At 36.1% G+C, this 15,869-nt stretch overlaps 1 protein-coding gene across 1 annotated transcript in view; it reads right to left on the bottom strand.

The window, feature by feature from the left end:
- Window positions 1–6,184, bottom strand: part of ZNF850 (zinc finger protein 850) — a 127,203-nt gene extending 121,019 nt beyond the window's left edge. Inside the window, 2 exon segments of the mRNA XM_065899371.1 lie at window positions 5,668–5,763; window positions 6,067–6,184. Coding sequence (XP_065755443.1) covers window positions 5,668–5,763; window positions 6,067–6,184 — 214 coding nt within the window.
- Window positions 6,185–15,869: the final 9,685 nt, after the last annotated feature.

Here is a 15,869-nt window from a genome sequence, read left to right on the forward strand (position 1 = left end):
GAGAGGAGAAGGCCTGCACACCACAACTGGAGAAAGGCATGCGTGCCACAGTGAGGAGGCTGTGCACCACAGTGAAGGATGCTGCATGCCTCAACGAGGAGCCGGTGTGCTGCACCTAAGACCCGACACAGCCAAAAATAAATAAAATAAATAATAAATAAATCTTAAAAAAAAAAGTGCAGATTATCAAATCAGATGAAATGGAGCATAGGGTCAGCTACTGCAATTAAGAGAAGGGAGAGATAGCAGTTTAAAAAAAAATGGCATTACACAGAAGAGACACTATTGGCCAAACATGTGGAAAAATAATCATCTTCAACAGTAACCAGGAAAACTCAATTTAAAACAATGAAATAAGATTTTTTTTTTTGGCTGCGTTGGGTCTTCATTGTTGCACACGGCAAGCAGAGGCTACTCTTCCTTGCAGTGCACGGTCTTCTCATTGCGGTGGCTTTTCTTGCTGCGGAGCATGCGCTCTAGGCGCGTGGGCCTTAGTAGTTGTGGCACATGGCCTTAGTTGCTCCGTGGCACGTGGGATGTTCCCGGACCAGGGCTCGAACCCATGTCCCCTGCATTGGCAGGCAGATTCTATTCTATTTATTTATTTATGGCTGCATTGTGTCTTTGTTGCTGTGCACGGACTTCTCATTGCAGTGCCTTCTCTTGTTGTGGAGCATGGACTCTAGGCATGCAGGCTTCAGCAGTTGTGGCACACAGGCTTAGTAGTTGTGGCACATGGGCTTAGTTGCTCCGCGGCGTGTGGGATCTTCCCGGACCAGGGATCGAACCCGTGTCCCCTGCATTGGCAGGCGGATTCTTTACCGCTGTGCTACCAGGGAAGTCCCAGCAGGCAGATACTTTTTGTTTTACATCTTTATTGGAGTATAATTGCTTTACAATGGTGTGTTAGTTTCTGCTGTATAACAAAATGAATCAGCTCTACATATACACATATCCCCATATCCCCTCCCTCTTGCGTCTCCCTTCCACCCTCCCTATCCCACCCCTCTAGGTGGTCACAGAGCACCAAGCTGAACTCCCTGTGCTATGCGGCTGCGGCAGGCAGATTCTTAACCACTGTGCCACCAGGGAAGCCCCAAAATGAGATTTTATACTCACCAATCAAATTGTTAAAAAATGAAAAAAATCTTACAGTATCAGTTACAGGGAAAGATGGTGATACAGACACTTGGAAAACAGTTTGGTATTACGTGGTAAAGCTGAATAAGAAAGTATGCCTATTTAAAGTCAACTGGGCCACACAGCCTGTCTGGTGTGTTTTAATGTCCACTAAATTCTCCGACAAAGCCCCAGAGGACTTTACCCTCTTTTTTGGCTATATGTCTATACAAGCTAAGTGGAATAGAGACTTGAAGTGACTATCTAGAGATATCAGGATCCAACAGGTTAACTGATTTTTTAAAGCAAACTTTAAAAAGTTTAATAAAAATCACTCTTTAAAGGTGGGGGGAAAAAAAAAAAGAATGTATGCCAAGACCCAGCAATTATATTCCTAGGTGTATTTCCTAGCAAATCTCTTGTGTATGCAAATCTAGAGATTTACATGTTATTATCTTATAATTTTATGTTAGTTAAATGTTATATATATCCTATTGTGCATGTACTATATTTTATAAATAACTATACTAATAAAAAAAAACAGTGGATAAGCTGAAGAGCCAAAAGGTCACACATAACTGAATATATTAGTGAATCAATACAAATCGAGGCAAGGAATTCTACGTAAAGGCAGTATAAATGGAAAAAGAGATGAAGAGTTTAAGCCATTGGAGGTGATTCAGATGTTCTAATGTCTGTTTAATAGGAGCTTAAGAAAGAAAAGGAAATGGTAGCAAGGTAATGTTTGAAGAGATGACTGCCAAGGATTTCCTATCACAAGAAACAGATATAACTCCTCAGATTTAAAAATACAACCAGAAGCAAAATATGGCAGAATAAAGGTAACCACACCTGAATATTAGAGTAAAAATTTAGCCCCTTAGAAGAAAAGTTTATAAAGGAACAACAATCATACATCGAGAAGAAAACATTGGAGAATATCTTTATGGTCTTATGGTAAGCAAAGGTTTCTTAAACAGGACTAAAAGTACAGATAGCATGATCTGTTTATATAAGATTCAAATATAGGCCAAGGAAGAATTTCTTACATAAGTCCTAATAAGTGTGAAGCACAAAAGAAAGATTGATAAATTTGACCAAAATTAAGAACTTCTGTTCACAAAAAGAAACCATAAAGAGAGCTAAAAAACAATTCAGAGTAGAAGATATTAGCAATTTTTAGAACATGGAATATACTCATAAGCAAAATATATAAAGAACTCTTCTTACACATCACTAAGAAAAATACAGGCAATCTAACAGAAAAACAGGTAAAAAAGACAAACAGGCAATTGACTAAAGAAGAATTTCAAAAGACGAATAATGATATGAAAACGTGTTCAAACTCATCAGTAAAAAGGGAAATGCAAATTAAACCACACTAAAGTATCACTATATGCTCAGCAATTGGTAAAAATCTAAGTTTGACAATACCATACATTAGGAAGCACGTGCAACAATGGGAGCTCCTATATACTGCTGATGGGATTGTAAACTAGTATAAGCATTAAAGAAAAGTTGAAAAATGGACAGCTAAAGATATGATGTCTTATGATCCATTCATTTCTATCCTTTTCAAGTAACATAGAAAATGTTCATAGTAGTGATTTATAACTGTCAAAAACTGGAAACAACCTAACTGCCTATGAAAAGTAGAACTGAAAAATAAACTGTGGTATATTCATATAATCAAATGAATCAACTCTGACTATAAAAAATTGTGTGGCTCTCTTAGGTGGTAAAAGTATAAAGGGACACAAAGATACTGTGGACAAAGAGAGATCTGTGCTGATAGTGTTGTAGTTCTTGACCTGGGTGATGGTTCCATGAGAATTCATTCTATAACTGTTTGAATATCTGCCTATAGTTTGTTAGTTTTCTGTACTTGAGATAATTTCCAATAAAAAGAATTAAAATATATTAAACTGTCTCCTGCGCCTGTCTATCTCTGCAGGTACAAGTGGATAGATGGATAAAAGAAATAGAAAAAGAGGCCCTGAAATACAAACTAACATAAATCAGAACTTATAACTGAACAGGCAGATAAAACAATGATGATATAAGCAGCTGTTCAGTAAACGGTGCTAAAATAAGGTATGGGGGCACGGGTGGGGGGACTGATTTGGACTCTCAATTTACAGCTTATTGTAAAAGAACTTTAAAATGGATTTAAATGCTATTGAAAATAGCAGAAAAATGTTTTAAAAACAAAATATCTATGAAGTTTGTAGAAGTCAGTTAATTTTCTAAAATTAGAAACTGTAGTAACCACAGAAGAGCTGACTACAGACACATTAAAGCATACACTTAAAGATGCCAATCCAAATTAAAATTTAAAAAGTAAAAAGCACCCTGTGGAAATGGGTATATAATGTTTTTATTTCATAAAGTCCATAAAAATTGACTGAAAAACTTAGGACAGTAATAGATAAAAAGTGTAAAATATAGCACCAACAAGTTAAAAACAGTAGCACCATTAAGGTGAAAATGTTCACTCTCACTAGTACTCAGTAGAATGACACTAAAACAATCCAGTGTACCAAGAAATCAGTGTAAAAGTTATTAGGGATGATAAAGCATTAAAGTTATATAAGGGAGAAAATTTCCATATTTTTTAGAATTACATATTGAGGTTATACAAGGGTGAAATGACATGAAGTCTTGGATTTGAAAATACTTTAATAACAACAACTGGGATAGATGAAGCACTGGCCTCCTGGCTGCTCCTCACACACAGCCAATGCATACCTGCCTCAGGCCCTTGAATGTTTGGCTTCCTCTCTCTGGAATGTTCTTCCTCCCAGTAATCACATACAATGATTTACAGCTATACTTCTTCAGGTCTCTGTCCCAATGTCATCTTACTGGAAAAAGTTTCTTGTACCATGTCACATAAAATAGCACCCACCTCATCCCCTTTCTCCACCTTGTTTGTCTTTTCAGCACTCATGATTATATATTATATATTCATTTATTTGTGTATCTCTCCCTGCACCAGAGGGTAAACTCTGGAAATAGAGAGTCTGCACATTCTATTCACTGCTGTAACCTCAGGTTGACAGTAGTGCTGGGCATGCAAGAGGTATTCAATAAACATATACCGATCTATCGACAGATGAATGGATAAAGAAGATGTGGTACATATATACAATGGAATATTACTCAGCCGTTAAAAACAATGAAATAATGCCATTTGCAGCAACATGGATGGACCTGAAGATTATCATACTAAGTGAAGTCAGACAGAGAAAGACAAATAACGTATGCTATCAATTATACGTGGAATTTTAAAAAATAATAATACAAATGAACTTATTTACAAAACAGAAATAGACTCACAGACTTAAAGAATGAACTTATGGTTACCAGGGGGAAGGGGGGGGAGGGATAAATTGGGAGTTTGGGAATGACATGTACACACTGCTATATTTAAAACAGGTAACCAACAAGGACCTACTGTATAGCACAGGGAACTCTGCTCAATATTCTGTAATAACCTAAATGGGAAAAGAATTTGAAAAAGAATAGATACATGTATATATATAAATGAATCACTTTGTTGTACACCTGAAACAAACACAACGTTGTTAATCAACTGTTCTTCAATATAAAATAAAAATTTTTTTTTAAAAACATATACTGAATTAAGGAATGTGCTGTGCTGTCTTGGTTTTTCCTTTTTTTTTTTTTTAATTTATCTTTGCTAGCACTAAGCTCTCAATGGAGGCACAGAGCCTTTTTTCCTTTTTTCCATTAAAGTCAATGACATGCATGCTCAAATCTCCCTCTATGACATCTATGTGATCAACTCTTCTTCTACCTCTTTAGCCCTCACTTTCTGCTGGGCTCCCTATTTTAACCTCACTTATGGTGCTTCTACATTTTAGGAGTCATATATAATATCCCTATTAAGCTATAAATTCTGAAATTGCTTATTCATTTTTTGTTTTTCAGTTTTGGCTGCACCATGTGGCTTAAGGGATCTTAGTTCCCCGACCAGGGATCGAACCCATGCCCCCTTCAGTGGAAGCATGGAGTCCTAACCACTGGACCACCAGGGAATTCCTGCTTATTTGTTTTTTAATCTCTTCAGTACCTAGTAGAGTACCTCACACACATTAGAAAATCAGTAAATGAATGAATCAATGAGTGTATGAGCTACTGTATCTTAAAAATCCTAAAGGAAATAAGTCTTTGGTAATGTAGAAAAAAAAATATTTCAGGAGACAGTGATGCTTTTTAAAGACTAAATACAAAAGAGGATGAGAAGCTGATAAGGAAGTAGATCCAAATTTGGAAAGAAAGGAATATTATTAGAGAATGTGGAGGAGGGCACCAGTTGTTTAGAATTGGGACAGAAGTACACGAGGAGAAGAGCAGGTGGAGTGTGTTAAGGGGAGAAGGTAAGATCATTTGAAAGGTCATGCTGAAAAGGCTTACTTTTGCACAACAGGCCTAAAGTTTTTAAGGGGAGCTTCCCAGATTTCATCTCAAAGGTGCAGTCTCTCCACTGACCAATTGGGTCATTACCTGCCATGCCTCACTTACCTGGCCACTGGTCTGTTGTTAGTTCTCTGTCAACCAACCAGGGTTCCTTCCCTTGCTCCAAGAAGGAGATCACATCTGGTTTAGAAATAGAATGTCCTGCTTACAAAAGAAGTAATGAGATAAGTTTATGATGAGAATGTCCCAGAATTCAAATCCAGTCCCTTCATTATTAAGAAAGAGTCAAAGAAAGATACATCAGATTTATGAAACATAACAGAGGACTTGAAACTTCCCTCATAACTCAATGCAGCTTCCTCTTTCTAACTCTACAGTATTAAAATTATTCCTCTGGAAACAAGCTGTAGAAATCCAAATGGTTACTTGAAAGGTAGGTGAGTATAACACCAGAAGAAGGAGACCTTCTCAAGGCAGAATCTGAATTATTATGGACATCCTTACCCATTGAAACCAGGTTGCTGTAATTCTCCAACATCACCTCTCTGTATAAATCTCTCTGATCATCATTCAGGTACTCCCACTCCTCCTGAGAGAAGTCTATGGACACATCACTGAACATCACTGACTCCTGGAACAACAACCATGTTAAATTGTTAAAAATTAGATTGGATTAATAAACATAAGTGTTTTTGTGACAGAAAGAGAGAAGAAAAAAATAAAGCTAGAAGAGGAAATTCCCTGGTGGCACAGTGGTTAAGAATCTGCCTGCCAATGCAGGGGACACAGGTTCGAGCCCTGATCTGGGAAGATCCCACATGCTGTGGTGCAACAAAGCCAGTGCACCACAACTACTGAGCCTGCGCCCTAGAGCCTGCGAGCCACAATTACTGAGCCCACGTGCCACAACTACTGAAGCCCACGTGCCTAGATCCTGTGCTCTGCAACAAGAGAAACCACCGCAGTGAGAAGCCCGGGCACTGCAAGGAGGAGTAGCCCCCGCTCACCGCAACTAAAGAAAGCCTGCGCGCAGCAACGAAGACCCAACACAGCCAAAAATAAATAAATGTATTTATTAAAATAAATTAATTAATTAAAATAAAGCTAGAAGAAGTGAAAACCAGCAAGCATACAGAGTGGGGCTGAATGTCTGGGATGCATCTGGAGGACTGTAAACAAATAAGCAGGACTGAATCACCGAGCTTCCACGTCATCTGTTTCCTCCAAGGAAATTGCCTGTGTATAATGGGACACTTCCATTATCCAAGTAAGTCTGGGAAGGTACAAAATCCAGCCAAGATGAGTTTCCTAATTAAATGAAATAGTATACACAAACAACTAGCAAATGCTTGTCATGTAATATGTTATGAATATATATGACTATCTTTTGCAAGATAGCTATAAGTAAAATTTCAGAATAAGGGATAAAAAGAAGACATTAAAAGCAGGTTGGACAAAAGCTATCAAGAATCAGAGAGGCGGGGCTTCCCTGGTGGCGCAGTGGTTAAGAATCCTCCTGCCAAGGCAGGGGACACGGGTTTGAGCCCTGGGCCAGGAAGATCCCACATGCTGCGGAGCAACTAAGCTTGTGAGCCACAACTACTGAGCCCATGTGCCACAACTACTGATGCCTGCGCACCTAGATCCCGTGCTCTGCAACAGAGAATCCACTGCAATGAGAAGCCCCCGCACTGCAATGAAGAGTAGCCCCTGCTCGCCGCAACTACAGAACGCCTGCGCACAGCAACGAAGACCCAAAGCAGCCAAAAAAATAATTAAAAATAAATTAAAAAAAAAAAAAAAAAGAACCAGAGAGGCAATGGTGTTCTTAAGAAAACCTCTAAAAACAAGAACTGGTAAGAACAATTCAATATGCTGATGAAGAAAAGAAATTCTGATCTAGAAATCTATAACCAAATTTTCATTCTGTTGTGACAATTGAAAAAAGAAATTCCTAGATATGGAACGACTCAGCACAATTTCTTAGGAAACTACCAGAGGCTGTGCTCCACCAAAATCAGAGAGTAAACTAGAAAAGAGGAAGACATGGGATTCAAGAAATAAGTGAATTAACATGGGAGAACAGTGAAGGAAAATCCGGGGGTGGGGGGGAAGGGAAATCTTTGGGAAACAGACCTAGAGAGCAACTAGATGGGAGCAGGGTGAAAAAGGGAATAGGGACGCATGTTCAAAAGGAATTGATGTGTTTGACCAGATGGAAAACGTATTGATTGGCATGTGGCAGTGATTCTGGAGATTTTGGATGTAAATACATGGACAACTAAGAAAATGGGGGGAAGAAAGCAGTTAACCCCAGGAAAAATGAAAGGTTGTAACAGAAAAAAGCCATGAATTGGCTCAGCAGTGAGTGATATTTGCAGTCCTAAGAATGTGTACACTATTGATTTAACCAAAAATTGTGATATAATAACAGAATCAGAGGAAATGAAGGGTGCAATATGTAAGTATAATGTCCTTTCCACTCTGCAGTAAGTCAGGAGATAATGAGTAAAACTGATTATCAATATTCAAGAGTTGAGGGCAGCTACCTTTTGGGAGTGGAGCTGGTAGTGGAGCCAAATTGAAATAGCACTATTTACTTCTGAACATGTATAATATGACTTTAAAAAATATTTTAAATTTGCATATAATTCAAGACTGATCCATTCTAATGTCACACTACTGTATAATAAGTTATTCCTTGTTAAATTCTTTCCATAAGCATATATTTTTCACTGAATAATATTCTATAATACGGACATAAATGACAACTTCTTTGCTTTCAGACGTTGAGGCTGAAGGTGATCTTTAATGACTTTCCCAACATTGGCCCAATCTCACCTAAAACTGCCCATTGCTCAACTGTAAATTTCCTTTGTTCTGAACGACAGGAAATTGGCAGAACGTGATCCAGTTTCACACAATGGCATTACTGATGTCTATCATGGATGATCTCATAGGGTGTCAGAGCTTTGTACCAACCACCAGTCATACCTTCAAACCTGAAAGTCTCATACATAGGAGATCTTTCTGTGTGTTAAGAATGAAATCAAAACCATTCCACATACTTTCTTACTGGAAAACCTAGGTCTATGGAGATGATCAGGGCTTTTCCCTATGAGGTGCCCCTAATTACCCATCTCCATCCTATTAAATCACTGTCCAAAGCAAATTAGATTGACAAACGGAAAACACATTTCTGTTCTACCAAGATTTCTGACACAACTCTGATAGAAGATGCTGAAGGACTTACTAAATGGATTTGTAAACACTGTTTAAAAGAAGAAGGGGGCACTGTGGAGGGCACTGGGTTGTTTAGGAGGAAATAGGGGTCAGGTTCCTGAAGGGGGACCATGTTAACCAGTGAAAAAAACTTTCTTCCAAACCTGGTCTCAGTCAGACTGTTTTTACATTATGTAATTAACAATTTGTGGGAACAAATAAAGATACTTGATGAACTCCATAAGCAATTTTTTAATGGATTTTAATCTGATTAAGACCCCTTCAGAGGAACTTGTTAGCTACCCCTCAGCCCTCTAACAGTTATCTGTAATTTAAGAGTATAAAGATCTTTAACCAAACATTCCTTCCTTTTTTCCAACAATGATTATCTAACCACTTATTTTTTCTATAAATATTTCCACCAAGAGAGAAATTTTTGAATTGGCTTATTAGAGACCTGTTCTTTAGAGCAAGAGTAAGAGAACTTTGACATTGCTTATAACTAAACTGTCTGAAAGTTGTTTTTTTAAAACACCTAAAAGCTCATGATGAGGAAAGCAAATATTTACACGTATTGGGTAAAAATGACTCTATTTGAGCAAAAAGAAACAGTATCTCACCTGAGCCATGGCTTTGATATTTGCAGTCTTCCTCTGGGTTCCTCTTCTGGAAAAAGGCAGAGCTGGAGGAAACACAAAGAAGCTATATAAGACCCCGCTTGCCTCATAGCTCCCAGAATGATCATTTCCCCTCTGTTCATTCTACACAAACAGTTGAGGGGTATCAGTGAGAAGAATGGGCAAATCTCTCATTATCCCCTACTCCAGAAACCTCAAGCTTTGACTAGAGCCAGATAGATCTGGACAACTTGACATGGCTTAGAAACATAGCTTGTATATATACACATATACACACAAAGATGTACTTTTTAAAAGTACAAATTATAGCACATTATACACACTGTTACTATTTTTACTTAATATATCTTGGACCAGATCCCAACTAGTACATTCAGAGGTACATAATTCTCTTAGCTACATTGGATTATGCTAAATGAATACACATTAATTCATTCAACCAATTTGCTGCCAATGATCATTTGGGTTGTTTCCAGTCTTTCACTATAACAAACAATGCTGTGATATATATTCTTGTACATATATCATTTTACCTGTATATAAATTCTGAATGATTAATTCCTAAAAGTTGATCATATGCATTTTAATTTGGATATACATTGGTCAAACCAATTTTCAATGATCTTGGATTGTACAATCAGGTCCCAAGTCCTGACCAAGGAACATCTAGTTGATAAACCAGATCCTCTAATCTTGCCTAGTTGAGAAGACTTTTGGGGTTAATGAGCCTTGACTTAAGAAAACTGAAATCCAGAAAAGCAAACAAAGTAATTTTACAGAATTTACAGTAATTTGGGGAAGATACTAAAATTAGCATAACAATATAAAGGAGTTTAAAACTACAGAAATAACATAGAAATGGACTAAACCCACATCACTGATGCTTTAGAATAGCTTTTGACTATAAGTATAGTAATAAAATTCATAATAATTGTGTATATTCTGTGTGCTTCTATACTAACAGAAGTCTAAAACTGTTTAAGGGGAGTAACTGAATTTGTCATCGAAGTTTAAATATTTAAGAAAATTTGTGGTTTTTTGTTTATTGGATATAGGAATGTAATAAACTGAGCATTATAAAAGTGTAAAGGGCAGTGAGCATCCTCTATATATACCAAGCTCCTTGATCACCAAACAATTTATCAATAATTTCATGTAAAACCACTCAGGAAGTAACACCATGGTATCATGTTATAAATTATTTAATGGCTACTTCTACCCCTAGTTACTCACTGCATTCCCCCACAGGTAAGCACATTCCAGGAAATGAAAACCAAAGTAATCCACAAATGCCTCTTCCTTAAAACCTGAAGGCATTCCTTTAAATAACTATTATTACTACTTACTAAGTTCTTAGTATTTTTAAAAACCACATAGCCTCTTACATGCCAGGTATTGTGCTAAAAGAAGAAGGGGGGACTGTGGAGGGCACTGTTGATACTAAAGAATCAACAGTAATCCAGAAAGACTTGAAAAGAGTTCCTTCTGCTATACGCCTCACTTTTAAGTCCCCCTTTCTGGTCTCTCTTCCTGGTCTTTCCCTGATTTTAAAGGGACTTCCTCAAGTGCTGTACCTTCCAAGCAGAATGGGCAGGAAACATCTCACTTCAATAACTCCATACTATGTTTGTCACATTCCCAACCCTCTTCATCTTTGCCCCAGATGGTATCCTCCCAGGCTGAATTCTTGCATCTGGAGGATCTGCTCCTCCCTTTTAAAGCCAACAATCTCTGTGGCCAAGACCATCATATATTTGCAATGTGACCACACCTGGGGCATGGAGCACTGCCAAAAGATACCACTACACAGAAGAGAGTCTTACAATCTAATAAGTGATTTAAAATTTTTGAGAATTTTGCACTCTTCTAAATAACACACCTCTTTTAATTTAAAAAAATGTAATGTATTAAATATTCCCAGTATTACCCTGAAAATTTCCTGTATGCTAGGAACTGCAGTTGTCTGTTAGTAATAGAGACCTGAAAAGCAGTTTAATTTTTCTTATATAATGAGAAGGCTAGAAGTAGGTAGTAGCTGGCTTTGGTCCCCATGGTTGTTTTAGACACAATATCTATCATACAATTAAAGATTACTAGACATGCAAGGAGATAAAAACAGAAAACAGCAGCAGAACCAAAGACAATTTAGATACTGGAGCTGGCAAACAAATAATTTTAAATGGCTATAATTAAAATGTTAAAGGCAACCAAGGAAAAGATAGGCAAATGGATGATAAGATGAAGAAACTAAACAGAATTGAAATCCATAAAATTTCGGCAAATTAAGAAACAAAGAAAAAAAAAAAAGAAACAAAGAAGTCATTGCATGGTTTTGAGATCAGACAAGCAGAAGACAGGATCACTGAACTCAAAGACAATCCAACAAAAAATATCCACATGAAGTGCAGGAGAAAAAAAATAACAGGAGTATAAAGGACACACGAGACACAGTTAAAAGATCTACCACAAACGTTAAGTGGAGTCTCAGAAGGAGAAGAGATTGGAGAGGAATTAATATTTGAATAGATGTATACACTGATGTGTATAAAATTGATGACTAATAAGAACCTGCTGTATAAAAAAAATAAATAAAATTAAAATAAAAAATTAAACAACAACCAAAGAGCCTATGGGGAAGACTGATCTGAAAAAAATTTTTTCAATTTAAAAAACATTTTAAAAAAATTTGAATAGATTAATTGATTAAAAGTCTCAACAAGAGTTTCAAGAAGCTCAGCAAACCTGAAGAATAATAGATAAGGTAAACAAAACAAACACACAAAACAAAAGCAAAACCACAACCAAGTATATCAGAGTCAAACTGCTGAAAACCAAAGAGAAAGGAAAAATTATTGATAGTACCCAGAGGAATGAAAGATCTATTACCAACAGCACTGATAAAAAAGAAAGGGATAACATAAACAAAATCAGGAATGAAAAAGGGAACATTATTAAAGATAGCATTGACATTAAAAAGATAATAAGAGAATACTAATAACTTTATGTTCTTAAGTTTGAAAGCTTAGATGAAATGGACAAATTCCTGGAAAAAATACCAAAACTGACAAAACAAACAGAAACAACAGAATAGCTGAAAAGTTAAATTGATTCCATAATTTAAAATTTACCTATCAAGAAAATTTCAGGCCCAGATAGCTTCATCAGTGAATTCTTCCAAAGTTAAGGATTAACTGTAGTCTTACAATGTATTGAAAAGAGAACATAAGGAATTCTTCCCAACTCATCCGAGGCTAATGTAAGCCTGACACCAAAACTTAATGAAGACATTAGAAGAAAAGAAAATTATAGGCCAATATTTCTCATGAACACACATGCAGAAATTCTACAAAAAGTATTAGCAAATCTAACCCACTGGGGGGAAAATGTAATAAATTATGGCTAAGTAGGGTTTATTTCAGGAATAAAACATAACATAATTTACCAGATTAATAATAAACAATACCACATTTGATCCTTTCATAGACACAGAAAACGCATTTAACTAAATTCAGTCCTCATTAATGTAAAAAAGTCTTAGCAAATGAGAAAGAGAACTCCCTCAACCTGATAAATAGCATCTACAATAGGTGTTTTTGTAGATGCTAAATACAAGGACAAATACAAAAAGCAATTGTACTTTTAGCAGCAATTGGAAATTTTTCAAAATTTAAATACTGTTTACAATTTCAACAATAAATGTGCAAATACCCAGGTATAAATCTACAAAAGATGTGCACTGAAAACCATAGCTAACTGATGAGAGGAATTAAAGACCTTAACAAATGTACATATAAGCCATATTTAATAGTTGGAAGATGCAATATTGATGTCAATTCTTCCCATATTAACAAATAGATACACAAACAAAATCCCAGCAACGATTTTTCTTTTTTGGTGAGAATTAACAAGTTGATTCTAACATCTACAGGAAATTGATTTCTTGAAAAAGAAAAAAAGTCAGAGGATTAATACTACAGATCTCAAGACAGTGGTACTGCCAAAAGACAAAAAGTAAAAAAGAATACAGTTCAGAAAGAGAGCCACATTTATAATACCACCTGATTTATGATAAAAGCTCCTTTCAATTCAGATGGGTAAGGATGGTATGTTCAATAAAATAGTGGTGCAACAACTGGGTACTTGAATGGAAAAAAAATAACCTTTATCCTTACCTCTCACCATACACAAAAATTAATTCAATATGGATCACAGTCTTAAATGTGAATGATAAATTTATAAAGCTTCTAAAAGAAAACATAGGAGTGTATCTTCAAGACCTTGGGAATAATCGAAGATTTCTTTTCAAGATATAAAAAAACCACTAACCCTAAAAGACAAAGTGCTAAAAAACTGCTAGAAAAATGGGGAAAGATATAAATAGGCAATCACAAAAAAAGATTTTAAAATGTTCAAGCACATTCATAATTAAATAAATTAGAAAACAACACCGAGATACTATGTTTCATGTATTAGATTGGTAAAAACAAAAGGCATGCATGAGGACACATTCTGCTCCTAGGCTGTGGGGAGAAAGAGGCACTCTTACACACTGCAAGTGGGAATGAAAACTGGTACAACAGCTCTAAAGGAGAATTTAGCAATACCTAACAAAACTGCGTACACACCTACCTTTTGACCCAGCAATCCCACTTCTAGGACTCTACTCTGAAGATACACCTCCAGCAATACAAAAATACATACATACAAAGTATTCATTGCAGCGCTATTTCTAGTAGTAAAATATTGACCTAAATTCCCATAATAGGAGAGTGGTTGAATAAACTATGATTAAATCCATATACTGGAATATTATGTAGCTGTAAAAAAGAATTATTAGTATCTCTTTGAATTGCAGTAGAATAATGTCCAGGATATGTCATTAAGTGAAAGAAGCAATGTTCAAAAGAGTACCTAGAATATGTTATCTTTAATGCAAAAAAAAAGAGGTCATTCAAAAGAGTACCTGTATCTGCTCATTTGTGCAAAGGAAATACCAGAAGGATAAAAACAGAAACTAACGAGACTGATTATGTACAAGAAGTGGGCAGGAACCATGTTAATGTTTTCATACTCAAAATATTATGACATGTTACAATCAACCAGGATGTGAAGGAACCCAAAGTGTAACACACAAAGCTAAATGTAGGAAAAATGAGTAACAAAACTATACTGAAGAGGGTAGTGAAGAAAACTAAATTGAGTAACTTTGGAAACAGTTTTGACTATATAAGTTTAAGTTAAAGAACAAAAAAGTTGCACACAAACACTTTACTGTACTTAGTACATTTATTTTTTACATAAGTATGGGTTAGCAATTCTGCAACTACTTTATATACATTCTAGGATATGTGTAAAAAAATTATTGATACTAAGAAGCAGGTTTCTCACTGTTGGAGAAAAGAGTCACAAATAAGGAAATGGCCAAACCTCAAAGAAGACAATCCTCCATGAGTCTTGCATGTTTCTGCACATGTTGCCAGATCAGAGACTAAGTGCTATTATTCTGGATAATTTCTGCAAGATGTTTACATAATGAACAGCCTTGGAGGACAGAGATAGTCTCTCTCTAGAGCAAAAGCCAGGCATGCTTATTACCCATTATAAAAGATTCAGGTTCCCTAAATTCAAGGGAGCACATAAATACCTGTATATTGTGCATCACCCTATGGGTGCAAGTGAACCAGTGCAAGGAAAATACTGATACTTTGGCTACTTCTACCACCATGAGCAGCAAACTTTCATCTCTGACTCGAAATCTCATGTCTTCTACCAGCATCCATGAAGCTGCCCAAGCTAACTTTTAACTTATAAGTAGGGTAAAATCTCAGATACTTCACAGTGCTTGACAGAATCCCATGGTATTGAACTGGAATTGAAAGTATGAGTATGAACTGGTGGTTTTTAAATATATACAAATAAAGATAGATAGATAGATAGATAGATAGATAGAGATGTCTGTATATACATTTGCTTATTTTCTAGCTCTGTCCGTTGCCAGGAACTAGAGGAATTACACCCAGGTAGAAATGAGCACACCAAGTGCCCAGAGCTTGGTTTATAAATCCACTCTCCAATAAAAGAAACCACGGCTCCTTGGAGAAATTGCTGATTCCAAGGCTAGTGGAGGGAAAAATACAAGCCTGGAACATATTGGTGCCAGAAAGTAAGACAGTGCTCAAAAAAATAATGGCATGTTGAAAAGACACAGAAGTCAAACTGAAGGAGTTCCTAGTGGCCAAATATGGGACAATTTGAGCAACAAAATATGTAACAATAATAGATTATGAACGCATAGAATAATATATATATATATGAGTTCATAAATAAATAATTGAACAAACATATGAGGAATAAGGGACAACTCTTCTTTACACTAGAATTTAAATTAATAAATGTAGAAGGAATTATGGAAAGGGAAAATCACCACTAGGCAAACATCACAGTAAT

This window comes from Phocoena phocoena, chromosome 20 (genome assembly GCF_963924675.1).
Source record: "Phocoena phocoena chromosome 20, mPhoPho1.1, whole genome shotgun sequence".
In the NCBI taxonomy this organism is placed as follows: Eukaryota; Metazoa; Chordata; class Mammalia; order Artiodactyla; family Phocoenidae; genus Phocoena; species Phocoena phocoena.